Genomic DNA, 27,023 nt, shown 5'->3' with positions numbered 1-27,023 from the left:
AGAGCTTACACTCGCCTTCCTTCCTCTCCCCACAACCATCACCTTGCGAAACAGGTAGGGCTCTGAGAGAGCTCTGAGAGAACTGAGACTGGCCCAAGGTCACCCAGCGGGCTGCATGTGGAGGAAGAGTGGGGAATCCCAACCCATTCTTCAGATTAGAGCCCACTGCTCTTAACCACGACACCACACTGGCCGCTGGAGGAGACCTCAGCTCTTCACGTGGCCCCTTTCCCCTACCGTGGCACAGTCCAAACAGGCCATGCGGCACAGAAATGGGTGATTTTAGAAATGGCTGAGTCGCAGTGGGATGCTTTGGGCTGATCCTGCCCTGAGCAGGGGGTGGGACTAGATGGCCTTCATGGCCCCTTCCCACTCTGGGATTCTAGGAATGGGCTTACTTCCAAAGCAAGAGGCCTTCGGAGGCCACCGTCCAGCCCTTTTAGCGCCCGTCCCCTCCCCCGCGCCCCTCACCTTGCAGCCCCAGGACGCTGCTCATCACCACTATGTGGCCCTCGCGCCTCCTTTTCATGTCGGGGTAGACCTCCCGGATCAGGCGCACCACGCCGAAGAAGTTGGTGTCGAAGAGGCGCTGGACGGAAGCCATGCTCTGGCTCTCCACCGGCCCGATCATGCCCACGCCGGCATTGCTCACTGCGAGGGAGGCAGAGAGGAGCTACAGGCGTTTGCCGGAAGGGCACCCCCCCCAGCACCGAGACAGGGAGTCCGGGGTCCCCACCCCCACCCCCGTTCTCCCCCAGCGACCCTGAGTGGGGATCCAGCACCCTGCTGCTCTGTGCATTGCAGCTCTGGGCCTGCCTCCAGCACACCGTCCGCCAGCAGCAAAGGGTCAGTTCCCAGGACCAACCTGGCAGGCCCAAAGGTTGCCAAGCCCTGGAGAGCCACAGCCTGCTTGCAGGGGAGCATTCACACAGCGGGGGAAACAAGGGGGCTGCAGCTCGTGATTCGTCTGGTTGTGAGAATGTTACCTGCTTCTCTTAACCTAGGTGTGCACCCAAAAGCTTATACCTGGAATAAAGCTTTGTTGGTCTTCAGGGTGCCCCTGGGCTCAAGCTTTGCTCTGCTGCTTCAGGCCACCCACCTGACGGCCCACCTGAACCTTCCTCCCCAAAGGGGCTGCCGTCATTCTCCTAGCTGCCATATTTCTCCTCAAAACAACGACCCTGTGAGGTAGGTCAGGCTGAGAGAGTGAGCTTGGCCCAAGGCCACCCATCCAGGGCAGAGCGGAGATTCCAATCTGGGCTTCCCGGATCCCAGCCTAACAGCCAACAGGACGCCAGGCTGGCTCTCCAACCTATGGTCTGTGAGCCACACGTGCCTTCCCCCAGGGGTGGGCCCAGCCACAGAACTTCACAGCGCTCCAGGACTGGGAAGGCCATGCCAGAACCAGGAGGGTGTGAGGCTCTATGGGAGCTGCCGCGGGAGAGGAGCAGCCTTCCTACCGAGCACGTCCACTTTGCGCTGGGGGATGCTGTCCACACAGCGCCGGATTGACTCCTCGCTGGCCACGTCCAGTTCCTTGATCTCCAGCGTCTGGTCCAAGGCGGGCCCGGCCTCCCTCTCCAGGGCCTCTCTCTTCTCCAGGTTCCTCATTGTGGCGATCACTGAGGGGGGAACGGACAAGCTGGAGACGACCGCCCAGGGCCACCCTGCTCCAGCCAAGGGGACGGGGTGGGGTGGGTCCCTTGGGCAGTACTGGTGGGGGGGGGGGCACGTGTCAAAATAAGCCACCAGAACAAAGGTGTTCCAAGAGATTCAGGGCTCAGGCAGGTGTTTGTTCAACAGAGCACCAGATCAGGCGGGGTTGAGAGGATCTCACCCCTGAGAGGTCACAACCTCTGGGATTTGGTCGGGCATGGGGGCTTTCTGGTGCCTCCCTGGTGCCTTCTGCTGCACCGCCTGGGCAGGGGACACACACCTGGACCGCCCCCTCCACTCAGTAATTATGCTGAATCTTTAAATCGCAGTTGGGCGGTGGGGGAGGGCAGCAGCCCCTTCCCTGGCGATTCTGGGGGTGGTCTTCCAGACCAGAAGCCAGAAGTGTGACTGGCCACAGTTGAAACCGGGATGCTGTACTAGACAGGCCCTATCAACTAGGCTTCGGACATGAGAGAGGCCCTGTTGGGTCAGGCCAGGGGTCCGTCCAATCCAAGGCTCAGTGTCCCACAGTGGCCTGAACCCAGGGGCCCCTAGGAGGTCCCCCAGAGGGGCCAGAACTCCAGAAGCCCTCCCACTGCGGCCCCCAAGCACCAAGAAGACTCCAAGCATAAGAAGCCATGCTGGATCGGGCTGTTTGCCCACCCAGTCCAACCCTCTGTAACCCACAGGGGCCCGATCCCAGGGGCCACCAGGAGGTCCTCCAGCAGGGCCAGAATCCCACTTGTGATGTTCTTTTTCACAGCCCCCTCACAGCTGCCTCGGTGCCTCCCCTCCCGCTTGAAAGGTTGGGCCAAACAAGGGCCCAGCCCAACAGGAGGCCCAGGGCCGAAGCCTGCCCTCGGGGCCCTGCTTCTCCCCCCCACTCGCGGTCCTCGGCCTCTGGCCGCCCCTTCCTCACCTCGGAAGCGCTTCAGCCCATCTCTGGCCAGGCGCACGGCCAGGGCGCGACCGATGCCCGAGGAGCAGCCGGTCAGGAGCACGTTCCGGACGGCCATCTTGCACCTGGCCGAGGGAGGAAAGAGAACGGAAAGTGAGAGGGATCCCCCGGGACGGGCACCAGAGAACGGCTGGGAGCGTGCCCACATCATGGCAAAGAAGCCCAGCTGTGAACAAGGAGGCCCCAGCGGGACTCTCTCGCCTCCTCCCCCTCCAGGAATTGATTTCTCTGCCTCTCCAGCTGGCAACACGTGGGGAGCTTTTCTGAGGACTCCACAAACACACACAAGGCCTGGATGCGGAGAGGTGGGAGCTGCTTTTCCACTGCAGCTCAACACAATCTGAGTCCAATTAGGCACCCTTGAGCCCAACACATTTTTACTCTGTGAGAAGCCACAGCAAAGGGGGGGGGGTGAGGCCTGGCAGAAGAAGCAGAGTTGTTTCTATACCCTGCTCTTCACTGCCCAAAAGTGTCTCAAAGCGGCTTCCAATTGCCTTCCCATTCCTCTCCCCACAACAGACACCCTGTGAGGTGGGTGAGGCTGAGAGAGCCCTGAGATTACTGAAGGAGAAGAAGAAGGGTTGGTTCTTAGATGCCGCTTTTCTCTACCCGAAGGAGTCTCAAAGGGGCTTCCAATCGCCTTCCCTTTCCTCTCCCCACAACAGACACCCTGTGAGGGAGGGGAGGCTGAGAGAGCCCTGAGATTACAGAGAAAGAAGAAGAAGAAGAAGAGTTGGTTCTTAAATGTCACTTTTCTCTACCCGAAGGAGTCTCCAAGGGGCTTACAGTCGCCTTCCCTTTCCTCTCCCCACAACAGTCACCCTGTGAGGGAGGGGAGGCTGAGAGAGCCCTGAGATTACTCAAGAAGAAGAATTGGTTCTTAGATGCCGCTTTTCTCTACCCGAAGGAGCCTCAAAGGGGCTTCCATTCACCTTCCCTTTCCTCTCCCCACACCAGACCCCCTGTGAGGGAGGGGAGGCTGAGAGAGCTTTAACAGGACTGTTCGTCTCAAGATCCCCCAGCTGGCTGCATGTGGAGGAGGAGGAGGAGGGGGAACTAGAAGGACACCCTGCAGCCAGAGGAGGCCGACCGTTTTGCCTTCCAGGCCCACAAGGATGCCCTGGGGATTAAAAGCAGCAGACACAGACGGGCGGAGCCCAGGTGAGGAAGAGGTGGCTGAACTGGCCCCCTAGAAGGGACATTGGTGACTCAGAGTCAGCTGCTGTGACGCCCTCGTGAGCCAGACGGGGAAGAGCCGAGCGTGGCAGCAGATGGCCCACGGAGTTCAGGGCTGCTGCTGAGCTGCAGGAGGGGGGAAACGCAGGATGCGCTGCAGAGAATAAGGCATGCTGGTCATCTCCGTTCCCACCGGGGCCCTCTCTGCGGCTGCCTGCATGGCCTCGGCTGGCTCCATCTTGCCGGACCCCAGAAGCCGGCCTCGGGAGGGAGACCACCAGGGGTGTCCGGGGTCCTTCTGCTGCCCTGGCCTGGTGCCCCAGGCGAACTCAAACTAGCCAGATCTCAGGAGCTGAGCGGGGTCAGTCCTTGGAGGGGAGACCGGCATGGCGGTCCAGGTTGCTAGGCCAAGGCAGACAAATGCAACCCACCCTGGACATCTCTTCTCTTGAAAACACTACAGAGCCAGAGAGCTGTGTGACTGCGTGCTGCGCCCCACCCCCACCCCCACCCCCTCCAGCAGACGCAGAGTTCGGAGGCCCACAATGGCTGCTGGTCCATTTCTGCGAGGCCAAGCTGAGAGCTGGTTTTCCACTGCAGCTCCACAAAACGTGAGTCCAACCAGGCACCCTGAAGCCCAACGCAATTTTGTTCTGCAAGACTTTGGAAGAGACGTCCACACGAAAGATCATGCCCAGAGTTCCACTTAGTTGGTTTTAAGAAGGAGAGCTGCTTGTTTGCCTAAAGGAGTCTCAAAGTGGCTTACACTCACCTTCCCTTTTGCCCCACAACAGACGCCTGGTGGTGCTGAGAGAGCCCAGAGAGAACTGTTACATGGGAACAGCTGTAACAGGACTGTGACTAGCCCAAGGTCACGCAGCTGGCTGCACGTGGAGGAGTGGGGAATCAAACCCGTCTCTCCAGATTAGAAGCCGGCTCCCAGATGCTGCTGGAGTCAGAGTTTGTTCTGTGTGAAGAAGTGGGCCTGCACAGGAAAACCTGTCCCAGAATCCGCCCTTGTTGGCCCTTCAGACCCCCACAGCTCCCTGCCCGAACGATTTCATTACAAGAAGAGAGTTATGGCAATAAACGACCCAAAGGCCCCCTTTTCGGGCATTTAAATGCCGTTTTCGGAGCAGCAGCCTCTCGGGTCACTCCCAAGGGTCACGGTCCTGGCAGGGAGGGCAGGGATGCCCCATTCCTCAGCGCAAGGAGATCCCTGTTGCTGAAGCTGCAGAGCCGGAACCTGATCCGAGCTGGCCAAGGGGACCTGGAGCTCCTGGGAGGACTCAGGATTCACCCCTCCAAGAAAGGATCGTCCGGCAAAGGGCATTGCAGTGACCTTGGAGGCCGGGGGCTGGATCCTGCCCCTCCAGGGCTCGGCTGGACCGGGGAAGGCTCCCCCACCCCCACCCCCACCCCCCAGCCCGGGAAAGCGTCACCTGCTCACTGGTGGGCATCCCACGGACGCTCGGACGCCGCAGGGGGGGGGGGGTCAGCCGGGGAAGGCGCCCTCCGGGATCCGCCACGCCCTTGAGCGCCTCCTGATGCGCGGCGGGAGTCTGGTCCTCTCCCCTCCCTCCCTCCCTCTCCCGGCCGGCGGCTTAGCCCGCTCAGGCTCAAATCCCCTGGTCTGGCGCTTGGCTGGAGCCGGCCCCTTAGCCCAGATCCTGCAGGGACCGCCGCGGATTTGCGCCCTCCCCCCACCCCCACCCCCACCCTGGGCGGAGCTGATCTGCGCAAGGGCGGCGGCGGGGGGGGGGGAGCTCCGGAAGGCCAGCTCTCGGTCGGGGGCGCATCCCTCGCAGGGGGGGGCGGGGGGGAGTCTGCCCTTCCCCCCCAAACCGCAAGTGAAAGCGCCGGGCATCGGAGGCGCCCTCCCTCCCTCCCTCGCCAAGGGCATCCCCGCTGGAGCCCAGCCTTGCCACCCCCCCGGAGGGGCCTGGAGATCTCCTGGAATGCGGGCGCCTCTCCCGCCGCCAGATCCCCCCCCCGGGATTCCCCGCTCCGCCTCCGAGGCGCCGCACCCACCTGGCGGCAGGTGCCCTTCCCGCGGCACGAGGGCGTCCCCGCAGATCGGCAGCCGGCAGCCCCCTCCCTCCCTCCCCGCCGACCAGGCAGCCGGCCAAGGAGCCGCCCCCAGCCGGAGCACGCCGGGCCTTGTAGTCCGACCCGCCTCTCGCCCGCCCGCCCGCCCGCCCGCCCCACCGAGCCCGGAGACGCCCCCCGCCCGCCCCCCCGGGGGAGCCTCCAGCGCCGGGCGCAGCGGCGGAGAGCCCTGCGGAGGCCAACCTCCAGGCGGGGCCTGGAAAGCGCCCCCTCCCCCCCCCAGCCTCTCTTGCCATCCGACCGAAGGGCGCCTCGGAGGCCCCCAGAGCGCAGCCAGGGCGGGACCCGAAGACCCCCGGAGGCCTGTGCCCGGGAGACGCCCTCCTCGACGCCGGCTGGGTGCTGCTGCTGGTGCTGCTGCTGGGCACCCCTCGGCATAGTGCAGCGTCGCTTCAGGGAACCTTTCTTGTGGCCGCCCCGTTTACGACCCCTCGGAGCTGCTCACTCTCCCAACCCCAGGAGAACCCCCCGCTGAGCCCCGCCAGGCACCTTCAAGACCAACAACGTTTTAGCCATGCTCTAAGCCAGGGGCCCTCCAGATGTCCATGGACCACAATTCCCAGGAGCCCCTGCCAGCATTCGCTTCTGGGAATGGTAGTCCATGGACATCTGGAGGGCCGCAGTTTGACTACCCCTGCTCTAAGCCCTCCGTGCCTGCAACGCCCCTTCAGAGGCGGCACACAAAAGCTTACCGCAGATCTGTTTTATTCCCTGTTTGTACAACGGAAAGTACAAAGTGTACCCGGGAGACCCCCTCCCTGCCTAAACCCCCTTAAGAGCCTTACGCTCTGCCACCTCCAACTGGTTGTGGATCCCCGGCCCCAGAGAAGCACGTTGGGCCTCAACCAGGGCCGGGGCCTTCTATGTCCTAGTCCCCACCTGGTGGATCAAGCTCCCCGAGGAGACCAGGGGCCCGGCCCGAACTCTCATAATTCTGCAGGGCCTGCAAAAGGGAGCTCCTCCGCCAGCCATATGCTTGCAATCTGCTTTCAGTCCTGAGAGTCCAACAAACAAGAATTTTGGGGCGATGAGCTTTTGGGAGTCCAAGGTCCCCTTGTGGCAGCTCCTCTCCCCAAAGTCTGGCTGGTTCGGGCCAGGCAGGAGGACTAGACATGAAGTCGCTGCATTACTGTTGTCATCGAATAACAACCAAGGAGAGAAGGCGAGAAGACAGCTGTGTCGGGGCCGAGGGATGGCCCAGTGCTTCCAAGGAGCCCAGGTTGGAGGCAGCCTAACCCAGCAGTTCTGTGACGTGGCACCCGTGGGCATCTTGGTACCTGTCAACACCTTTCCTGGTGCCCACCAGGTGTTTCTAAGTGCCCGGGGCCACGTGGGGCTGTTGCCTGTCAGGGATTCTTGTTGGCCCATGGAGTTCTGGTTGGATGAGCAGATTATGGTGAGTCAACCAGGGGGCAAGGAAGCTGCCCAGGAGTGCGAGTGGACATGTGAATTGTGGATGTCAGGTCTGTAAGGAAGTAAAGGGGTGGGCATGCCATCCCAGGGCCGCCCTCCCCATATCTCTGCCCTCCTCAGAGCGAGCAGGGTTGCCAGCCTCCAGGTGGGGCCTGGAGCTCAGGAATGACCAGTGACCTCCAAATGACTCAGATTGGTCCCCTGGAGAAAATGGCTGCTTGGGAGGATTAGCTGTGTCTCATTGTTCCCCACTGAGGCCGCTCCCCTCCCCACTGCCTGCCATCCCAAGCTCCACCCCCAAACTCTCCGGGAATTTTCAAACCTGGAGTTGGCAGCCCTACCCAAAGAGGGTGGCCACAACGGCTTCCCTCTGTCGGAAAAGACTTCCCCGGCAATCTCAGCCACTTTGCTTAAATGCTCCCTTTTCTTTTTGTTGTGAAGTGTAGGAGTTCCTTGTGCCCCCCCCCCTTCCTCCCCAGTTGTGAACTGGGTGGACCTGTCAGGCCATGACTGGTTGTGCTGCCCACCAGTATCAGGAAGCCAGTGAGCCTTGGGTCTCAGCCAGCCCCGGAGATGCCGTTCCCACTAGCCGGGAAGGTCCGAAAGGTTATTGCTCCAACCAAGTTCCGGGAATGCTGGAGATTTGGGGGTGGAGACTGGGTAGAGCGAGTTGGGGAGGGGAGGGAAGAACCCAACAGCGATTTAGAATAATAAAATCCTAGAATCAGAGTGGGAAGGGACCTCCTGGGTCATCTAGTCCAACCTCTGCATATGCAGGACACTCACAGCCCTCTCGCTCACCCACTGTCACCTGCCACCCCCTGGAGCCTTCACAGCATCAGTCTGTCCCTGGAGGGTGGCAAGCCTAAATTTGAAGGCGGGGCAATGTTGCCATGGCGTGGAGCTGCAGATGAGGATCTTCCTGGGGAGGCATGAGAAGAGGCTTCAGCAGTGCCCGTGGGCTGCAGAGAGAGCAGCTGAGCATCTCCCAGATAATGTGCAACTCTTGAGTGTGCAGCCCAGCTCTGGCCTTGCAAAGGATCATGGGGCAGAACCCCCGGGGCAGGGGCTCAAGCTGCTCGGCTAAGCCAAGGACGGTTGTCAGTGCTGGGTTGCCGGCTCTGAGTTCAGCCGTCCCTGGAGGTTTGAAGGTGCAGCCTGAGAGTGTGGGGTCTAGGGAAAGGAACATATATAGTAGCATATAACGCCATGCAGTCAGTCTGCCTTCCAAAGAAGCCACTGGCTCAAGAAGAATTGGGGGGGGGGGATTTTTTAAACCCACCAACAAGCAATTTATGTAGTCTGGAGGTCTATTGTAATTCCAGGAGGTCTCCAGCCCCCAGCTGGAGGTTGGCAACTTTGTGCTGGCCTGACTTTACGACAGCCAGAATTCCAGATTTGCTCACAGGTTCAGAAAGGTCAAGGACTCCTGATCTAAGCTCTTGAGGAGTCCCGGGGGGGGGGGGTCTGAAAACTGGTGCATGCCGACCACACTCTTGTGATATTATGGCTGCGTCTAAAAATGGCACCGCACAATTTGTGTTTCACGGTTTTCCTGTGAACAGATGTAGCCCTCCGAGCTGCAGCACACAGCCCCGTTCCCCCACCTGTAATAACTATGTTGTTATTTCCGATGGGGAGGAACAAAATGGGGCTCTTTAAAATTTGTTCTGTTCACAGTTTCAGACTCTGTGTAGACTCGAGGAGGGAGAGGTCACGGGGTTACCAGCTCCAGGTTGGGGATGAAGCCTGGGGAAGCCTGGGTGAGACCTCAGAAGGGCATAAGGCTACCTGGTCTACAGCATCCTTTCTCTCCCGGGGAACCGATCCCTGGAGGAGCTGGAGAGGAGCTGGAATTCCAGGCCCCACCTGGAGACTGGCATCCTTACGGGGACATTGAGAACCGCTGCGATAAGTTCTCTTGCGAAACAGAGACATTGGTATTTGAGGAGCCCCCTGGTAGTGAGGGCTGGTTAAACCTGCTTAAAGGAGGAGGAGGAGGAGGAGGAGGAGGGAAGAGGGGGGGGGCTGGAAATGGCCGAATCCTCACGCAGAGGCCTCTGCTGGCACCGAGAGCTCGGCCAGCCGCAAGGGAGTCTCCTAGGCGTGGACTTCAGGAGGCCTTGGGGAGCGTCCAGTGGAACCGCAGCAAGAACGAAATGGCAAAGATGGGCTTGAGTGAAGGACGCTCCTGACCTTCTGGTCTGAATTGCAACCCTGTCGCCCTCTTGGCCGATTCACCTAAACTCTGCAGGCACTAACAGGATGGCTCCACTCGCTAATAGGGCTGCCGGCTCTGGGTGGGGAACTTCCCGGGGAATTGGGGAGGGGGAGTCGCCTGGGGGGGGAGATTTGGCAGGGAGCTTGCTGGGCCCATTTCGATACAACTTTAAACACTAACTTTTTTTCTGTTTTAGGCAAAAATTGGGAAAGGGTTAGTCCATCTCCCAAAGCAGACATTTCCTCCTGGGTTTCCTGGAGATTGTTCGTAATTGGTGGCAACCAGCTGGTTTTCATCCCTTCGCCAAGCATGACAGATGCCTTCCCAGATAATCCCGGCCCCTCCACCGAGAGCATTATTGTCCAGTTACCAAAGCTTGCTTAGGTTCCCCTGCCCTAAAGAAAGGAAACCAGCCGCAACCAGGGCCAGGGCCTTTTCGATCCTGGCCCCGGCCGGGTGGAAAGCTCTGCCTAGTGAGATCAGAGGCCTGCGAGCCTTTATGTTGCTCTGCAGGGCTTACAAAGCCGAGCTGCACCACCAGGCCCATGGTCAGGCCTAAGGATAACATCAGAGTCCTGCCTGGCTCCCTGCCTGGCTCCACCTCATCAAATAACCTCCTTTTCCATTCCCTGAAATCGGAGACGCTGCCTGGGCCTACGGGAGAGGGCAGCAGAGAAGCACAAGGAATCAATAATTCAGAAGCCAGCCTCCAGGTGGGGCCTGGGGATCCCCCGGAATTGCAGGAAATGGGTGCTGCAGGGCGGAGGGACTCTCCGGCATTGTGGCCCACTGGGGCCCCTGTTCTCCCCCAAAGCTCCACCCCAAGATTTCCAGGAGTTGCTCAGTCTGGATTTGGCCACCTCCTGTCAATGCATACAGATAGAATCTGACAAAGGCATTATTTTGCTGTTGTTTAAACAGTGGTTCCCAACCTTTTTGTCACTGGGGATCGGTCAACACTTGACAATTTTACTGAGGCCTGTGGGATGTCGCTGCCACCTGAGCCCCTGCTCCACTTGCTTTCCCGCCAGTGCCCAAGGCTTCCCGCCGCCTGCTGGGGGGGCTCTGCCAGCAGCAGCTGTGCAGTGCCATGCCGAGGGGGAGCCCCAGCCATGCCAGCCGCTGGAGAGCACCAAAGGTGAGCCGGTGGCAGGGCAGCCCCTGAGGCAGCAGCTGGGGAGGAGGACAAGGAAGAGCTGCGGCCTGGTACCAACTGATCCACGGACCGGTACTGGTCCCCGGACCGGGGGTTGGGGACCAGTGGTTTAAAACACAGGCTTCCTAATGTGGAAGGTGAAAGTTCTGCTTCAAGGGATCCAAGCTAATCTGGAGCGCTTCTAGAGTGGGGTTCCCCACTCCCGACTGGTAGAGTCTGAGGAGGGGCGAGGCCTCTGTCGGATGCAGGGCCCAGAAGCCCAGCCACTAAAGCAGCCACTTTCTCCAGGGGGGCAGGCCTCTGCTGCCTTGTGGTCACTTGTAGTGCCAGAATATCTCCAGGTCCCTCCTAGAGGTCGGCAGCCCCCTTTGGCCTCTCCTTCCCATTGCCCAACAGCCAGCCAGGCAGCTCTCCTGACTCCCCCAGGCTGAGGGCTCCTGCTTCTGAGCAAGCCTTTCGGGACACTTGGCCCGAGAATCCAGCGGAGATGTTGCAACCGACCCGATATCTCTGGGGAGTAGCGAAGCTCCATCCAAATATTCTGGCTGAGCAAACAAAATCTCTTACTGGAAACCCGCTGATAACTGTTTTTTGGCTCTTCCTGATGAACGGTTTGTTGGTATTAGGGGGGGGGGTATTAATTTCTCCCTGGAATAACATGTCTCCGTGCCGGGCCGAAGACGGAGCGCACACCTCATGCCTCCACGTGCATTCTTTGCTGGAACATGCTTCTAGGCGGGCAGCAGTCCTGAACAGTATTCGTGACCCTTTAAAGATATTATTTTCCACGTGGGCAGACTGCATTCCTCTGGGCACTGGTGCCTCTTCTAGCCAGGGTTTTCAACCTCCAGGCAGTGGCTGGAGATCTCCTGCTCTTACAACTGACCACTTTCCCTGGAGGAAAATGGCTGCTTGGAAGGACCTCCTTTTCCCTCCCAAGAGCATTGAGCTCTCTGCATCAACATCTGCTCAGGATCCCCAACCCGAAAGAGGTGAACCTGGCCTTGACCAGGGCTGGTGGAGAGCCCTCCCGAGGAAGGGCCTGGGGGATGGAGCTGTTCCACCAGGCTGACGGTCAAGGCCCAAAATAACACCCACCAATAGACGTTGGCCTCACTGCTGGGGGGGGGGGGAGGAGGTGGAAAGACCAGCTGACACCGGCCTGAGTGGACAGTGCTGACCGTGCTGACCATGACGGCAGCTTCCTGCGATTCATGCAGAGTGGTGCGTGGAACGAGCTGTGGGTAGCAGTGCATGCTGCAGGCGGGGTCATGCCACGATGCCACCGTATGTTCTTGATGCTGCTGCACCTGTAAAAGGAAAGTTGGAGCAGACCCATGGCGTGGCCGAGCCTTTAGCTTCTGTGACAAGAACTCGCTGAAGCCAGGAGCATCGCCCCTGAACGCTACAAGGCCCCAAACGCAGCTGTTAATATCAGGCTCGAGGGATCAAGGAGGAGGGTGGGAGGGGGCTTTCAGGGGAGTGGCTTCTTTCCTCTTTTTTGTTTTGTGAGGTTTTCCCCTTTTGCACGACTACCTGCGTTGCCGTACCAAGTTTTTGGTGTTAAAGTCATTCTTGCAGTAGTGGTGCTTGGTGGATTCTCTGGTGCTTAGTGGATTTTGTGATCAGAACATGGATTCCCCACTGAAGCCCCTCCTCTCCCCAAATCCTGCCCTCTGCAGGCTCCGCCCCAAATTCTCCAGGTTTTTCCCAACTGGAGCCGGCAACCCTGGCCTTCACCTGGATAGCTCGGGCTAGCTCAGAATTCCCTCAGGAAGGTCGGCCCTGGCTAGTATTTGGACCAGCAGGGTCCTGCTGCAGAGGCAGGCCAGGGCAAGCCCCCTCTGAGCATCCCTTGCCTTGAAAACCCCACGAGAGATCACCATAGGTCAGCCGGGGCTTGACAGCCTTCTCCTGTAGGACTGATCAACGGGGTCCGCTGGCTCGGTCCAGAATTTATTTTCTGGTGCAGCCACGGTTTTGCATCCTACCCCCACCGTACCACCCCACTGAGTAAAATTAATTCTTTTTCTTTGGGCTCAAGCTTACAGTCTCCCTCCATCTTAATTGTGTTGACTTTTTTATATTGCTTATATATTATATATTTATATTTTATATTGCTACCAGCCTTTCTCCCCAGCGGGGATCGCTCTCCTTGCCTCTGGTTGCTCAAACTCCTCCCCGTGTACTGATTAATGACTGAGCGGTTGCCCAAGAGCTGCTGGGCTTTGAAGGGGGCTCCTGGGATAAATACCTCGCCTTGCCAGCCGCGCTCCCTAACCCTCCCGATCACCATGGGGGGATCCGCTCTCTACCTGGCAGCTGTCCTGCTGCTCTGCTTCCCGGCTTCCTCCTACAGCCAGCTGTAAGTACAAGGCGGGTTTCAGCTCTCCTGTCCCTCCACAGCTGGGCCGAAGGAAAGCGGCCCAGATTTCTCCTTCCCCGGTTGGAAATCAGGCCCTGAGCAGGTTCATAGGTTTCTGTTGGGTAGTTTTCGGAGTCCTTCGAGTGTAATGCATTTCTCATTTCTCATTTCTCATTTCTCCAGCTCTACCTGTGCTGCGGGATGTGGAATGGTATAGTGTGGCCCAGGGAGACCCCAAGGAAGGCACTGCAAAGGAATATAATAATAACAATTTAAAACAAGTATCTTTAGCCCGCCCTTCCAGTGTTGCTGAGGGTGGGTAACAGCATTATAAAAAATGATGATGCAAAAGTTAAAAACATTATGAACTAATGAGTGCCCCCCCCTTCCACCTAAAATTTCCAGACAGGGGGCTTTGGGGTCAGGAGCTGGTCTTTATCTCTCTCTCCTAGTGCTGAGGCAAGCATATTGTGGTGGGTATTTTGGGGCTGGCGGACCTGCTGTGTCTTGCAGGCCCTTCAGAACTGGTCGAGCCCCATTTTGCCTCCACTGGGCCGGGAATCCTGAGCAGATGTTGAACTGAAGATCTTAAGGCTCTCAGGGGGAGGGGGGGCTGTAAGGGATAAGGTGGTCCCGCAGGCAGGCCAGCCGCAGACTGTTTAGGGCCTTAAAGGCTAGCACCAGCACCTAGAACCTGATCCAGTCTCCAGTCTGGAGCCAACACAGCTGGGAGAGCACTGGTGTGCCCGCACTGAGTTCCTGTCAGGACTCGAGCCTCTGCGTTTTGGTTCAGTTGGCATTTCTGGAGCAGGCTCAAGTTGCAGAAGGCAACAGCAAACACCTCTGCTTCTCACCTGCTTTGACAGGCCCTTGCTGGCGTTACCGAACTTTGGAAGCCCACCAAGGCAGTCTCTGCAGAGGAAGACAATAAAATCAGAGTCCAGTAGTACTGATTTTATTGTGCAACTTCGGACCAACACGGCTACCCATTTGAATCCGCAGAGGAAGGAACTGGCAGACCCCCTCTGCTTCTCCCTTACCTTGAAGGTCCTCATTGAGGTCCTCATACGAAGGGTTGGAAGTTGGGAGATTTCGGGAGAGCCTGGGTGAGGCAAAGTGCTGAAGAAAAAAAGGATCTCAGCACAATATGATGCCATACAGCCCTCCTCCCAAGCAGCCCTTTTCTCCAGAGGAACTGATCTTAATGCCTGGAGGTGAGCTTTAGTTTCAGGGGATCCCCAGGCCCCACCTGGAGGTTGGCATCCCTACTCCCTTCCTCAACCCTTTGCCCTCCTCAGGCTCCAGAATATGGAGTCCTATCCTGAGTCTTGGCTGGTGTCAGGCTAAGTCAATTGATAAAATGGACTCCTTAAAATATGTCATAAACTTTTCCTCTTGGTTGGTGTATGAGTGATCATAGAATCATAGAGATGGGAGGGACCTCCAGGCCCTGCACAATGCAGGAACTCACAACTACCTGCCTACCCATAGTGACCCCAGTTTCATGCCCAAATGATCCCCCACCACCACCACCCCAGATCTCCAGAACCAGCTTGGCCTGTTTCTTCAGAACATCTCTCCTGGAGCTCTTTCTTTCTTGACTGCTCCAAAACAAGAGAGTCAGGAAGGGCCTCCTACAAGCCAACATTTTAGTACTACCAACTCAATGTGCAAACACTTTCTCCCCCACAGATACAACCTCATAACTCCTAATGTTCTGCGGGTGGACACTGAAGAGAAGATCGTTGTGGAGGCTCACGGCCTTGGGGCAGCCACAGAAGTGACCGTCACGATTTACGACTTCCCGCAGAAGAAAAAGGCCTTGTACATGGTCAAAACTGTCCTGGACAATACCAATCATATGATGGCGACACCAAGCATAAAGGTGGGTCTGCAGTAGTGGTTGTCCAGAGCGGCAACATAAACAAGAACTACGCTTCAAACATGAAATTAAGTTCATGCAAGAAAACTTGTGGAAAAGTCTCTTCTTTTATTCTGGTTAGACCTATTCTGTATACAGGAGTAGATAATGCATTTTCAATGCACTTTAGAAGTAGATTTTCCTGTTCTGCACAGGAAAATCCAGCTGCCAGAGCACATTGAAAGTGCTTTATCCTATGTGTGCGGAATGGTCTGGCCTGGGGGAAATTCACCTACCATCCCACAGTGGCGATCAGCAATTCCCTGATATGCAAGGAAGGGCCACAAAAGACAAGCCCTGGCACATCCCTTCCTGCCCACCCACTCTGTGCTGACTTCCTGGATCACCAAGTAGTTCTTTAGATGGTTGTATATTCCCCCTTTAAAATCTGCTCCATTATCTTCCCTGCAATGGAGGTCAGACTCACAGACCTGTAGTTTCTCCTGGGATTCCAAATGGTGTCCAGATGATAGAGATCAGTTCCCCTGGAGAAAATGGCCACATTGAAGGGTGGCATTCAGACCTTTGCTGAGGTTCCTCTCCCTCCCTTCCCAGGCTCCACTCTGTAAATCTCCAGGAATTTCCTAGTCTGGAGCTGGCAAATCTAACTTAGGGCCCCAATCCAATTGGCCCCTCTTGGCTGCTTTTTTGAGCAGAAGAGAAAACATCTGGTAATTTGAGTGTGGATTTGTGTCGTTTTTGCCCTTCGGGCTCCAGGAAACCAGCATCTTAACTTTATCCCAGGAGCAGCAGCATATAAATTCAACAAATAAATAAATAAACCAACTACATTTTTTTTCTTTCTCAGTGCTCTATTGGACCTTTCCTGTGGGCTACCACATGGGGACTCTGGATAAACGTATGATTGTCGAGTTTCAGGTGAGAGCCACGATGGCAGCACTGTGGGGAGTGGGTGGGGAGGTGAGACAGGCTCTGCGGGAATGCTGTGAAACTAATGAGATGAGCGTCAGGCCTTGTGGGAGACTTCAGGAGAAGAAAAGACTAGAGAAACATCCTCAATGCCTCTGGAACCTCACAAGGGGGATAGAGAGGCAGCTGCTGTCTCCTGCAACCCATGGTACACTGCTCCTAACTTTGCAGGGCCCATTCTGCCTTAACTGTGCCTAATTTCGAGCTTGTGGCTACATCTCACATCATAGCGCAGGGGTAGTCAAACTGCGGCCCTCCAGATGTCCATGGATTACAATTCCCATGAGCCCCTGCCAGCATTCGCTGGCAGGGGCTCCTGGGAATTGTAGTCCATGGACATCTGGAGGGTCGGTTTGACTACCCCTGTCATAGCAGTTTGGTCCTGGCTAGGGGTCGGGTTGTCACCCAGAGGTGTCACTACCCCAGGAGTGGAGTCCAGATGTTCCCTCAGAACCCCCAGGAATCCCAGTCACTGGGGTAAAGCTGAAGTTTGTCTTTAGTGAAGGAAAACAGGAAGCAATCAAAAGAGATCAGAGGCAGGCAACCATTGTTGAAGAAGACTCCCATTCAGGGAGACCAGGGAAGTTATACCTCTGAGCCCCTCAATGACCAGATCTGGGGCGGAAATGTACTTTCTCACATTCTGTATTTTTGATCAGCTACAGTGTGAAAACAGAGACAGTTTGTCTGAGTCACACACAGGTGTTGAAGTGCTAGTGAGGTGGTTTTGCATACCGTTTGAGGACATACAGATGACATTAGCACTGCCAAGAGCCCCCTGAAATGCATGGGGCTAGGGAATAGGGAATGGATACAGTGAGAAGGGAGGGGAACCTCCCAGGAGTACAACTCAAGCCTGGGAGAAACAACAATAGCACATGACAAGAGGCAGGCAATGGCAAACCATATCTGAACATTTCTTGCCCAGACCTGGTGTCATGCCATCTCCCGTTTTACCCGGGAGCTCTGACCAGCTCTGGCCAGCTCTGATCTTATGGTTTGATTTATTCTTTCTCTGCTTGGTTGTCCGACCCTTGTGCCCTGTTGCTGCTTTCAAGCTCCGCCCTTCTTATCTGTGATTCTTGGGAGTGTGAAGTTTCCCAGGTCTAGCTGAATTTATGGTGGGGAGTGCAGACTCTTGGGGGCTTTCCGCACCGGGATCCATGTAGCAAATTGTTTGCTGAACGAAAAATCGCCATTTAAAATAGTGGAATTCGTCGTTATGCACACCTGCCTTTGTAGTGGAATCCAGTTGCGTTTCTATCGTTTCCCACAGGCTTCCGGTCTTGGCAAAAATCGCTAGCCAGGAAGCGCTATTGCCAAGCTCGTCCTGCCCCTGGCCATCAAGCAGCCAATGGGCGGCCGTTAGCATGCTCCCAAACAGCCCCTTTCCCTTTAAGAAAGGTTAAAAAAAAAAAAACACCCGTTGCAACGAATATACGTTGCTTCGTTGCAACGGAGAGACCCATCCAGCTGGCAGGTGTGTTTGAGCTGCCGTTTCATCGTTGCCACGTTGCCATCGGCCGAAAACAGTGTGAAAAATAAAGGGAAAATACATCAGCAAATGGGCTTCCGCGTTGCTTGTGCTTAGTGACTTTAAACAGAGGGACTGCAGACGGGGAAGCCTCACTGGCTAAATGGAGGCTCGCTGGTGCGTTGATGTCCACTCGCTCGGAGAAAAAAAAATGGCGATCGCTTCCCCGGAAGGTCAGAGGAGAGAGCCAGGGGGAGGGACTTTGTAGAAACCACAACAATGGTAACGCACAGAACTTTCCCACTAGTGTTGCAGATTGTTTGCAGGAGTATAGCGCTTTCCGGAGGGTGAATCCACTTTTTGGGATTTCCCTGAAAGCGCTACAACGAAGCGCTTTTTGCGGATCGGTTTCAGGAGTGTGGCAGATTGTCAACGACGTTGTGCATAACGGCAAAACTGTAGTGATTTCAATTAGTAACCATTGTGCTATTTTGGACGAATGCGGAAAGCCCCCTAGTATCTGGTCTCCTGTTATCAGGGAAATGTTTGGAAAGTCCTTTCCTGCGTTTTGTCTCTAGGGCCACTCCCCAGCTGATATAAGCTCTGTTCCCTCTTTGCTCCCTATCTTTGCCAATTCCTCTGCTCTGTATAACTCCTGAAGATATTTGCTTTGCTGTGATTCTCCTAATAAAGACTGAACTGCTTTTGATTAAATGGAGTCAATGTGGTCTTGTCTTACAAAGGGATTTATCTGCAGGCTGACTTCCTAGGGTTTCTGATAGCTACACAGGGATAGGCAATCACTGACTCTCACCTTGACCTGGATGGCTCAGGCTAGCCTGCTCTCAAAAGCTAAGCTGGGTCAGACTTGGATGGGAGACCACAAAGGAAGTCCAGGGTAATGAATGACATGAGGCAGTCAATGGCAACACTCTCTGACCTTGAAGGCAAAACAAAAACAAATCATAGAAAGTTCCTGGAAATTCCTAGAACTAGCAATATTGTTGTTGTTGTTGTTAGGTGCGAAGTTGTGTCCGACCCATCGCGACCCCATGGACAATGATCCTCCAGGCCTTCCTGTCCTCTACCATTCCCCGGAGTCCATTTAAGTTTGCACCTACTGCGTTAGTGACTCCATCCAGCCACCTCATTCTCTGTCGTCCCCTTCTTCTTTTGCCCTCGATCGCTCCAAGCATTAGGCTCTTCTCCAGGGAGTCCTTCCTTCTCATGAGGTGGCCAAAGTATTTGAGTTTCATCTTCAGGATCTGGCCTTCTAAGGAGCAGTCTGAGCTGATCTCCTCTGGGACTGACCGGTTTGTTCGCCTTGCAGTCCAAGGGACTCGCAAGAGTCTTCTCCAGCACCAGAGTTCAAAAGCCTCAATTCTTTGACGCTCGGCCTTCCTTATGGTCCAACTTTCGCAGCCATACATTGCAACTGGGAATACCATAGCCTTGACTAGACACTCTTTTGTTGGTAGGGTGATGTCTCTGCTTTTTAGGATGCTGTCTAGATTTGCCATAGCTTTCCTCCCCAGGAGCAAGCGTCTTTTAATTTCTTTGCTGCAGTCCCCATCTGCAGTGATCTTGGAGCCCAGGAAAATAAAATCTGTCACTATCTCCATTTCTTCCCCATCTATTTGCCAGGAATTGAGAGGGCCGGATGCCATGATCTTCATTTTCTTGATGTTGAGTTTCAAGCCAACTTTTGCACTCTCCTCCTTCACCCGCATCAACAGGCTCTTTAGTTCCTTTTCACTTTCTGCCATTAGACTGGTATCATCTGCATATCTGCGGTTGTTGATATTTCTCCCTGCAATCTTGATCCCAATTTGTGACTCCTCTATTCCCGCCTTTCTCATGATGTGCTCTGCATACAAGTTAAATAGGCAAGGCGACAGTATTGTTGCTTCTTGACCTGCATATAAGTTTCTCAAGAGACAAATAAGATGCTCTGGTATTCCCTTCTCTTTAAGGACTTGCCACAATTTGTTGTGCTCCACACAGTCAAAGGCTTTAGCATAGTCAGTGAAGCAGAAGTAGATGTTCTTCTGGAACCCCCTAGCTTTCTCCATGATCCAGCGTATGTTGGCAATTTGATCTCTAGTTCCTCTGCCTCTTTGAAATCCTGCCTGTACTTTTGGAAGTTTTCGGTCCACATATTGCTGGAGCCTAGCTTGTAAAATTTTGAGCATAACTTTGCTAGCATGAGAAATGAGTGCAATAGTGCGGTAGTTTGAACATTCTTTGGCGTTGCCCTTCTTTGGGATTTGATGTAAACTGACCTTTTCCAATCCTGTGGCCATTGTTGAGTTTTCCAAATTTGCTGGAATATTGAGTGTAGCACTTTTACTGCGTCTTTTAAGATTTTTAATAGTTCAACTGGAATGCTGTCACCACCACTAGCTTTATTGTTGCTCAGACTTCCTAAGGCCCAGCAAGGGAGTCACTTTCTCGAAAAAAGAAATGAGGTTTGTCTGACATATCTTGTTCTTGCGAAAACCATGCTGAGTCATAGAAATCACAGCTCTCAGTTCCAGCTGCTCACAGAGAACGAGGAGGGGAAAATAAATCCAAGAGGCAAATCTCTGCTGAGAGAAGTGTGGCTTCTGGAGCACAGTCACTTTAAAATGGGGCAAAAATAAGTCTTGGGAGGGAAGCCTTGAAACCAGGAACCAGGAAGTCTTTGAACTGACACACTGGCCAATCAGGGAAGACTGCTTTGCTATGTCAGTGTTGCAGGCATGGGCAGGAAGTTAATCCGCAAAATGCAGAACATATACACTTATACTGGGGGCTGACTCAAACCCTGACTCTGGCAACTGCCTCATTACAGGGTATGCTGATACCGGCCCTGCTGCAAAATAACTGAGTAGTCAGTTCCCAGTCTGCAGAAATTTGCCATCCCTTTTTTGGCAGGGAGCACTGAGGTACTGTTCTCTTACTCAAGTGCCTTGCTCATAGTTGGGAATGCTGCAAAGCCTGCCCTCTTAATGGATTGCCGTTGCGTCAGGTCGGGCCGACGTGTCCACTAACCTCTCTGGGGAGACACAAGTCATCACTACTAACGGATATCTCCAGAATGAATTGAAAGAGTATGAAATCAGTGTAAAATAAGGGAGTCTCTTTCTGTTCCACTGAGAAAGGAAGCTGTGGCCCAAAACATCATGTCCCAAGCAACTTGTTGGTCTCCAACATGCTTCTCAAATCTAGCTGTCCTGCCGCAGACCAGCCCAGACAAGCTCTGAAACTATATTTCTGCTCCTTTCTTCAGATGACCGTTGCACCAAGTTCTACCATCCGTCGCAGGGAAGCGAGCATCTCAGTAAGATCTGCCATGGAGACGTCTGTCGGTGCGCAGTAGGTAGGTGGGGCAGAGCAAGAAGAAGAAATGCTGCTTCTGCTCACCCTAGATGTCCAAGGAGTTTGCGATCTCCAGTTCTAGAGGCTGGATCTTTGTGCATCTGTGGTCTTCAAAAGGGTCTAGAGCTGTTCCTCTTTCAGCCTTGCAAACTCTGCACACTTTGGCTATTTGGTGTGTTGAACTGAGCTGGACCTTGTGTTGTTTACAGCACCCTCGGTAGGATCCCCTGGAGATCTGGTTTCATTAGGCAGTTGAGGATATGTCCTCAGCTGCTCTCCTGGTGCCCCTCCTGCCTTTGTTTGGCTGAAACTGGCCAGGAGAGACGAAGAGACACTGGCATATAGGAGAGGCAGCTTTGTGTCGTGGTTAGGAGGGTGGACTTCTAATCTGGTAAGCCGGGTTTGATTTTGTGCTCCCCCAGCTGGGTGACCCTGGGCTCACCCCAGCATTGGTATTGGCATGAGTGGCATAACGGGGGGACTTCAGTGAAATGCTAGTCAGCTACTCTGTAAACCCAGCCAGATCCTGGCCTGGCTCTGCCTGTGCGTTCAGGGCTTGGGGAATGAACGGCTGGCAACGCCTGCCACGTCCCGTTTGCTCACCTGTCCCTGCATCTGTGTCTGCTCTCCTCCCAAAGAAAACTGCTTCTCGAACAACGAAGGAGATGAACCTGTTGACCTGCAGACGTGGGTGCTGGAAGCCTGCAAGCCGGAGGTGGATTACGGTAATGGCAGTTGGATAGCTGGGTTGCATCCATGAGGTTGTGTTGACCAGGGTGGCCCAGGCTAGCCTGCTCTCAGAAGCTAAGCCCGGTTGGTCCTGCTTAGCAACTGGATGGGAGACCTCCAAGGAAGTCCGGTTTGCTATGCGAGGTACCTTTGATTGTCTCCAGAAGTCAGTTCTGAGTTGATGGCACCTTCCACCCCCGTTCAAGCTGCTCTCCTCAGCCCTCAAAAGCGACGCAGGGTCAGCTGTGCTCAGGACTTGGATGGGAGACCTCCCAGGAAGTCCAGGGTTGCTGTGCAGAGGCAGGCAAGGGCCAACTGCCTTGGAAGCCCCATGAAGGGTGTGGCTGGGGCTGGACGGCACTCTCCACCACCACCACCACCACCACCGCCTCCTTGAGCCATGCTGGAAGGTCCAGGGTAGTCCGCTCTGTGCCACCTCCTGCAGTTCCTCCTCTGAGCGGGAGAGAGCAGTTTTAAAGTATTTTCTCTATGCCTAAAGCGGTGGGGGTGGGGGTCCGTGATCCAGGAGCCCAGTGGGGGGGGGGGGAGAAGCTCTGTTGATATCAGGCCAGTGGCTGAACTAATGCCTGTTTTTGGTCTTTGCTTTAAGTGTACAAAGCCAGGCTTATTGAAATTGAAGCAGAAAACGGTTATGACAACTACATAATGCAAGTTCTGCGAGTTATTAAAGAAGGTCATCAGGTGATGTCATGCGGTTAACCCAGGAAGTAGGACTGGCATTCTTCATGTACGTTTCTTGTCACTGTGTGGAATTGCCTCTGTCCATACAGGCCTCCTAGAGGCATAGTGCTTTCTCCCCAAAAAGAGAGCTTGGCTTTATTCTCCTTTTGGGGGATTAAAATAGTCCCCCCTGTAATTCTTTCAGCTTAGTATTAGTCGATTCATCTGCCAGTTAAAGGTGATTCAAGCTCACAGCCCCTGTGAAAGTATTTCTGAACGTTTTCATCTGTCTCCACCAGGGAGTGACGCCAATCCGCAAGCCAGTCTCCGCAAGTTTATGAGCCACGTGAAATGCAGGGAGTCTCTGCCGCTGCAGGTGAACAAGGACTACCTGGTCTCAGGCCACAGCAAAGACTTGTGGCCCACCCAAAACGAGTATGTAATTTATTCCTTTCTTTGATTTACATCCTGTTTCCCCCACAAGGCACCTGACAACAGTTCACATTAAATTGTTCTGATTGTTGAAAACAGCCAGTTGCCAGGAAGATAAGCACCAGAGGAAAAGGGGCCCCTCACTGCCCACCTCCAGATTTTTCAGGGGCCAAATGTGGATTGGGACTGCAGTTCAGGGGGACAAAGGACATCAGCCCCACAGTGGGTCAGAAAACCCAAATGAGTCAGCCAAACTGATGAGTCAGCCAAACTGAGACCCAACTCATTAAAAAACATAACATCTAGTTTACCCCTCTGAGATCAAAATTAACCATCAGAAATCATATTTTTGTATTCTGCATTTTGTATTCCTCTCCCCAGTCCCCCTGGTTTGCTTCTTTCTCTCTGCGTACTTAGAACAAACGTCCAGAAGCCACATCTTAGTCCCAAGAAACTATTCGAGGCTAACCTTTCCCCCTGGCCAGCTTGCTCCGCTCATGCCCCTTAACAAAGGGAAATGTGGAGGAAGGGGAGGCATTGCCAGGCTGGAGACCAGGAACTTGTCCGGTTCTCCCTCCCAGGCAAAGAGAGGACTTTTACTCTCTTACACAGATGCAGGCTGCAGTTCTCCTCTGGGGTAGTCACTGTAGGCTACAAGCAGTTAGTTCTGCTGTTCTGTCTAAGAGCAGAACACCTGAAGGGAGTCACGAAAATGCTTTATGCTTAGCCTTAGGGGTAGGGTATGGAGGAGGCCATGGGTTGCATCTCGGAGTCAACGCAGTCTCTGCACATCCCTTCCCAGGGTCCCAACAAGCCAGTGGGGCAAAGGGGTGAAAGGCTCAGTTCCCTTCTCCCCCTCCTAGAATCATAGAATAATAGAGTTGGAAGGGACCTCATGGGTCATCTAGTCCAACCCCCTGCACTATGCAGGACACTCACATCCCAATCGCTCATCTACTGTAACTTGTCACCCCTTAAGCCTTCACAGAATCAGGTTCTCCGTCAGATGGCTCTCCAGCTTCTGCTTTAAAATCTCCAGAGAACCCACCACCTCCCGAGGAAGCCTGTTCCACTGAGAAACAGCACTATCAGAAATGTCTTCCGGATGTTTAGATGGAATTTCTTTTGAATTAATTTCACCCCATTCGTTCTGGTCTGTCCCTCTGGGGCAAGAGAGAACAATTCTGCTCAATCTTCCATATGGCACCCTTTTAAATACTTGGTTATCAGATCCCCTCTCAGTTGTCTCCTCTCCAGGCTAAACAGACCAAGCTCCCCCAACCTTTCTTCATACATCTTGGTCTCCAAACCCCTCGCCCTCTTTGTTGCCCTCCTCTGGACATGCTCCAGTTTGTCAACATCCCTCTTCAACTGGGGTGCCCAAAACTGAACACAGGACTCCAAGTGAGGACGAACCAGAGCAGAGTAAAGCGGAACCATCACCTCCCGTGATCTGGACACAATACTCTGTTTGATACAGCCCAAAATCCCATTTGCCTTCTTAGCCACTGAGTCACACTGCTGACTCCTGTTCAATGTCTGGTCTACTAAGACCCCTAGATCCTTTTCCCACATGCTACTGCCAAGACAAGTCTCCCCCATCCTATATTGGTGTATTTGGTTTTTCCTGTCTAAATGCAGGACTTTACATTTGTTCCAATTGAACTTTATTTTATTTATTTATATTTATTTTTATTTATTTAGATTTCTATACCGTCATCCATCAGGATTAAGAGCTGGGTGTCATCCGCATATTGGTGGCACCCCAGCCCAAACCTCCGCACCAGCTGAGCCAGAGGGCGTATAAAGATGTTAAATAAAATAGGAGAGAGGACTGCTCCTTGTGGGACTCCACATGTGGGCTGGTGTTGGTTAGATATTCTCTCTCCTATCACTATCCTCTGACCACTGCCCCGGAGGAAGGAATTCAGCCATTTGAGGGCCGTTCCCCGTATTTCGGTGTCGGCGAGGCAGCGAGCTAGGAGCTCATGGTCTACTGTGTCAAACGCTGCCGACAGGTCTAATAGTATGAGCAGCGCTGACTCGCCACGGTCTAGCTGGCGTCGGAGGTCATCCATCAGGGCGACTAGTGCTGTCTCCACCCCATGTCCAGGCCAGAAGCCCGATTGAAATGGGTCAAGGGCTGAAGTTTCCTCCAGGAGTGCTGATATTTGGTCCACAGCAGCCCTTTCAACTAACTTCCCCAGAAACGCAAAGTGTGAAACGGGGCGATAGTTGTCAGGGTCTTGCGCAGCCAGGGATGGTTTCTTGAGTAACGGGCAAACCACTGCCTCTTTTAGACCCTCCGGGAATTCTGTTGAGAAGGAGAGGTTAATTATTTCCTGGAGGGGGGCTCCTATTTTTCTGTCTGTTGTTTTTAGGAGCCATGATGGGCACGGGTCTAGTGGGCAAGTGGTTGTCCTCGTTGCTGCTAGCATCCTGTCCCCTTCAGTTTGTGAGAGTCGTCTGAAGTGACTCATTGTTCTCTGCAAAGACGGCCAAGGAGCCTCCAGTTCACTTTCTGTGTCCAAAGTTGGAGGGAGGTCATGGCGGAGAGTCGAGATTTTGTCTGCGAAGTGACTCGCAAATGCCTCACAGCTAATGTCCAATTGGCTATTATTTTGGCGCCCTTCATCGAGGGTGGTGAGAGATCAGACTATCCTAAATAATTGTGTCGGGCGTGAGTGTGCAGGCGTGATTTTAGTCGAGTAAAAGTTTCGTTTCACTGACTTCACCGCCATCTCATAGGCTCTTAACTGCATTCTATAAGATGCTCTTGATTCTTCGTCACGAGTCTTCCTCCAAACTCGCTCTAGCCGTCTCAGTTCCCGTTTCTTCTCGCGGAGCTCCTCCGTATACCATGGAGCCCGCTTGAGATGGGGTCGGAGAGGGCGTTTGGGAGCTATCTCATCAATGGCTGCCAGGATTCTCTCATGCCAGTCGCTGACCAGTCCATCTAGAGAAGTGCTGGGAGGCATTGGGTCCCGCAGAGCATTCAGGAATCCCATTGGATCCATAAGTCTCCGCGGGCGAGCTGAAATGTGCTTGGCACCCAAGTGAGGGGGAGATGGTGCTGCTAGCATCCTGTCCACTTCAGTTGACAGATTGAAGATTGAGGGACTTGGGAATGTTCAGCCTGGAGAAAAGGAGGTGGAGAGGGGACACGATAGCCCTCTTTAAGTATTTGAAAGGTTGTCACTTGGAGGAGGGTAGGATGCTGTTTCTGCTGGCTGCAGAGGAGAGGACACGCAGTAATGGGTTTAAACTTCAAGTACAACGATATAGGCTAGATATCAGGAAAAAGTTTTTCACAGTCAGAGTAGTTCAGCAGTGGAAAAGGCTGCCTAAGGAGGTGGTAAGCTTCAGGGTATAGTGGTCCGACCATGGCACGGCAGTAATCATGACTCAACCCTGCTCCGAAAATCAAGTCCAGGGTGTGACCTGCGAGAGCCCTAGCGTCGCCATGGCTGACACCAGATCCAGCCCGTTGCCAGAAGATGGCCCCACCCGAGGCCAACACACTCAATTCCTGGTATTGTCGGTGCAGGGAGAGCCCTGAAGGAGATGTTATTACGGATCAGGATTGCCACTCCTTCTCCCTGCCCCACGGTCCACGACTGATGGAGGACAGAGAACACGGCAGGGGCAGCTGTTTGAGAGCGACTGTTTCGCCATTTCTGGACCGAGTTTCCATCATGGAAGCCAGGTCTACCCCCTGCTCTGCAAAGTAAGCTTGCAGGGTGGAGGCTTTGTTATTAATCGACCTGGCATTGCACAGCATCAGTGTCCGAGGTGGGTTGTTCACCCTTGCTTCCACCCTAGTTGCTTGAGAGATGGGGCGGAGGTTAGAAGGGGTTCGAGCTTGGTCATTTCTCAAGCCCACTTCTCAGTTTAGCCCACTTCTCGAGCCTATCAAGATCATCCTGTATTCTGTTGCTGTCTTTAGTTGTGTTTGCCACCCCTCCCAGTTTAGTATCGTCTGCAAATTTAATACATACCCCCTCTAATCCCTCATCCAAATCATTAATAAATATGTTGAACAACACAGGCCCCAGGACAGATCCTTGGGGTCACTCTTCTCCAAGAGGATGCTGAACCATTAACAAGTACCCTCTGGGTCCTTTTCCAGTGTCAACTACGTCATCAGCAAGGACACCTGGATCGAGAAGTGGCCGAATGCCGTGGATTGCCAGGAGGAGGAATTCCAAGACCTGTGCAACGACCTCATTGAGTTCGTCAACAGTCTGAACTTTTTTGGCTGTGACTACTAACAGCCACTGTGTGGAGGCAAATCTGAGCTGATGTCGCAGAGAAGACGCCTCCCAGCCTGAAGCTGCAGCCCCCTGGGTGGCTCTCCTGCTGTGTTCTTAACATTATTTATATATGTATATATTTGTGTGTGTAAAGAGTCAGAAGCATGTCAATAAAGAACAGGCTTCTGA

The 27,023-nt window shown here is 54.3% G+C and overlaps 2 protein-coding genes across 13 annotated transcripts in view; one reads left to right on the top strand and one right to left on the bottom strand.

Moving 5' to 3' along the window:
* The window catches only part of LOC143833725 (retinol dehydrogenase 8-like), a 13,501-nt gene extending 5,828 nt beyond the window's left edge, over positions 1 to 7,673 (bottom strand). Inside the window, exons 1-5 of one of the 5 annotated variants that reach the window (XM_077329866.1) lie at positions 5,233 to 5,518; positions 4,563 to 4,597; positions 2,576 to 2,679; positions 1,461 to 1,622; positions 472 to 651 (exon numbers count right to left, since the gene is read on the bottom strand). In XM_077329866.1, the coding sequence (XP_077185981.1) occupies positions 472 to 651; positions 1,461 to 1,622; positions 2,576 to 2,679; positions 4,563 to 4,597; positions 5,233 to 5,250 (499 nt within the window). In that variant the 5' untranslated portion in view covers positions 5,251 to 5,518. Of the gene's footprint in view, positions 1 to 471; positions 652 to 1,460; positions 1,623 to 2,575; positions 2,680 to 4,562; positions 4,598 to 5,232; positions 5,519 to 5,821; positions 5,936 to 7,653 lie in introns of those variants that run through there. The other 4 variants (XM_077329862.1, XM_077329865.1, XM_077329863.1 and 1 more) reach the window with 4 other exon arrangements.
* On the top strand, positions 6,111 to 27,023 carry LOC143833726 (venom factor-like). 8 transcript variants are annotated; one of them, XM_077329872.1, is made up of 8 exons: positions 12,922 to 13,054; positions 14,747 to 14,939; positions 15,784 to 15,854; positions 20,651 to 20,740; positions 21,378 to 21,464; positions 22,079 to 22,216; positions 22,449 to 22,584; positions 26,711 to 27,023. In XM_077329872.1, exons 1-3 carry the CDS (start codon positions 12,984 to 12,986, stop codon positions 15,838 to 15,840), a joined length of 321 nt encoding a protein of 106 aa, XP_077185987.1. In that variant the 5' UTR covers positions 12,922 to 12,983; the 3' UTR covers positions 15,841 to 15,854; positions 20,651 to 20,740; positions 21,378 to 21,464; positions 22,079 to 22,216; positions 22,449 to 22,584; positions 26,711 to 27,023. The 8 variants fall into 8 exon arrangements, 7 of the variants coding, with proteins under 7 accessions (XP_077185987.1, XP_077185983.1, XP_077185984.1 ...); XM_077329868.1 differs by having other exon boundaries at positions 20,949 to 21,464; XM_077329869.1 differs by having other exon boundaries at positions 20,651 to 21,130.

Source organism: Paroedura picta, chromosome 3 (genome assembly GCF_049243985.1).
Source record: "Paroedura picta isolate Pp20150507F chromosome 3, Ppicta_v3.0, whole genome shotgun sequence".
Classification (NCBI taxonomy): domain Eukaryota; kingdom Metazoa; phylum Chordata; class Lepidosauria; order Squamata; family Gekkonidae; genus Paroedura; species Paroedura picta.
Note: the sequence above shows the minus strand (reverse complement) of the source record. Positions and strands in the feature narration are given on the sequence as shown.

What these genes read in the sequence shown, in the direction of transcription:
- LOC143833726 (XM_077329874.1), top strand. Translation starts at nt 12,984, where the DNA reads ATGGGGGGATCCGCTCTCTACCTGGCAGCTGTCCTGCTGCTCTGCTTC. An exon ending in GCTTCCTCCTACAGCCAGCT is followed by an intron (nt 13,055 to 14,746) that starts GTAAGTACAAGG and finishes TCTCCCCCACAG; the next exon opens with ATACAACCTCATAACTCCTA. An exon ending in TGGCGACACCAAGCATAAAG is followed by an intron (nt 14,940 to 15,783) that starts GTGGGTCTGCAG and finishes TTTCTTTCTCAG; the next exon opens with TGCTCTATTGGACCTTTCCT.